Source organism: Labrus mixtus, chromosome 16, assembly GCF_963584025.1.
Source record: "Labrus mixtus chromosome 16, fLabMix1.1, whole genome shotgun sequence".
NCBI lineage: Eukaryota > Metazoa > Chordata > Actinopteri > Labriformes > Labridae > Labrus > Labrus mixtus.
The window spans coordinates 971,387-972,986 of record NC_083627.1 but is presented as its reverse complement, the minus strand read 5'-3'; the positions used below and the strand labels follow the sequence as shown (position 1 = coordinate 972,986).

Below are 1,600 nucleotides of genomic sequence, written 5' to 3'. Positions count from 1 at the left end.
GGCCCTCTTATGTTCACATGTGTCAGAGAAGAAGCCGTCAGAGGGCCGGACGCTGCCAAACGGACTCCTCCAGGCACCCGTGTTTGAATAGGAGCAGCTGGTGGTTCTCTTCACAGAGCGCCGTGGACACTCTGTCCGGACCTGAATCCCCGGATGAGGCGACATCATCCAATGAGGCGAGCTTTTGAAAAGTAAACAGAGCGGACTGAGAGTTGGGAATGTGTTGTCTCGTCTGGACCGTGCAGATAAAAAAATCCCCTCAAGCTTAACGTCTGAGTGTTTAAACACAGCCTGACATGTGGACCTGAGGACCCGGGTTCTGAGTCTCCTCCTGGTTCTGATCATATTCAGGATCTGGTGTTTACCTGCACACAGAGAAACCGCCGCAAATAGAAATCCCAGAAAAATGCCAAAGGTGAGTTTTGGAGTGGATACAATTCAATTCTACTACAAATCTACAATTCACTTAGCAGACTCTTTTATCCAAAGCGACGTACATCAGAGAGTAAGAACAACACAAGCAAGGATCTAGAAAAAAGTGAATAATGTCAGTAAGAGCAAACGATCAGCTTTGAGTCTGATTGGACACACAGGTGCTGACAGGAAGTGACCAGAGGCAAAGCACAACATTGAGGGCAGTTCTTGAGAGCTCTAATCAGTATAGAAACCATCTTATCGTTATGTCGTTATCAAACAAAAACCATCGTCATTACCATCATCATCATCAATAATATGGAGACCATCATCATTAAGTTAGTAGGTATTCATGAAAGAGCTGGGTCTTTAGCTTTTTCTTAAAGGTGCAGAGGGACTCTGCAGATCACATGGAGTTTGTTATCTCATTCCACCACCGGGGGGCGACAGAGGAGAAGAGTCTAGTCAGAGACTTAGGACGATTGGATTGGACGGGATTCAAAGCGGTGAATATGACGGACGTGGACGTAGCAGCAAAGAAGAGAAAATATAATGAGAGTGAGGAGAAACACCAAGTGGATAAAGCTCGTTCTAAAAACGAGGGTGAACCTTGTGTTGTCTTTTACCCGTGGACGTGGAGTTGGTCTACTTCCTGTTGGACAGAAAGGTGATTAGCTTGAGCTAGCGTGCGGTAGCTTGACAAAGCTAAACAAATGGCCTGAATGAAAGTTTTGGGGGTTTTTTTAACTTATTTTTTATTGAAATTTTTTGGCACATTACAGAATAAAGAAATAGCATTAAAAAAAAATAACGACAACTACAAACAAAGACACCCTGCAGGTAAGGTTAAGATAAAACCTTTTTTATTTTTTCATTTTTTTTATTGCATTTGCAACATCATGGCTGGACTCCATCTCTTAGTGAATTTGGGTTTTTGAAGCCTCACTGAGTGTGTTATTTGTTCCATTTCATTTCTGAATCCATAAGAAAGTTGTTATTCTGAACAGTAAATACCGTACTCAGGCCGTCCCAGCAGCTGTGGAAGCTGGAGCCAAGTCCTGCCCTGACCCGCCTCCACCGGATGCAGGGTGAAAGCCCGGCATTCCCCTGGCGGCAGCGGCCCAACCACAGACCACATCCTTGAAGATTCTCCAACGGCCGTGTCGGCAGCCGGCTGGCTCGCCAT

At 45.1% G+C, this 1,600-nt stretch overlaps 1 protein-coding gene across 1 annotated transcript in view; it reads right to left on the bottom strand.

Moving 5' to 3' along the window:
• LOC132991486 (glutamate receptor ionotropic, NMDA 2D-like) overlaps positions 1-1,600 on the bottom strand; it is a 121,318-nt gene extending 119,718 nt beyond the window's left edge. The window contains exons 1-2 of the mRNA XM_061060273.1: positions 1,434-1,600; positions 1-181 (exon numbers count right to left, since the gene is read on the bottom strand). The exon at positions 1-181 is cut by the window's left edge and continues 78 nt beyond it. Of these exons, the coding sequence (XP_060916256.1) occupies positions 1-181; positions 1,434-1,600 (348 nt within the window). The remainder of the gene's footprint in view (positions 182-1,433) is intronic.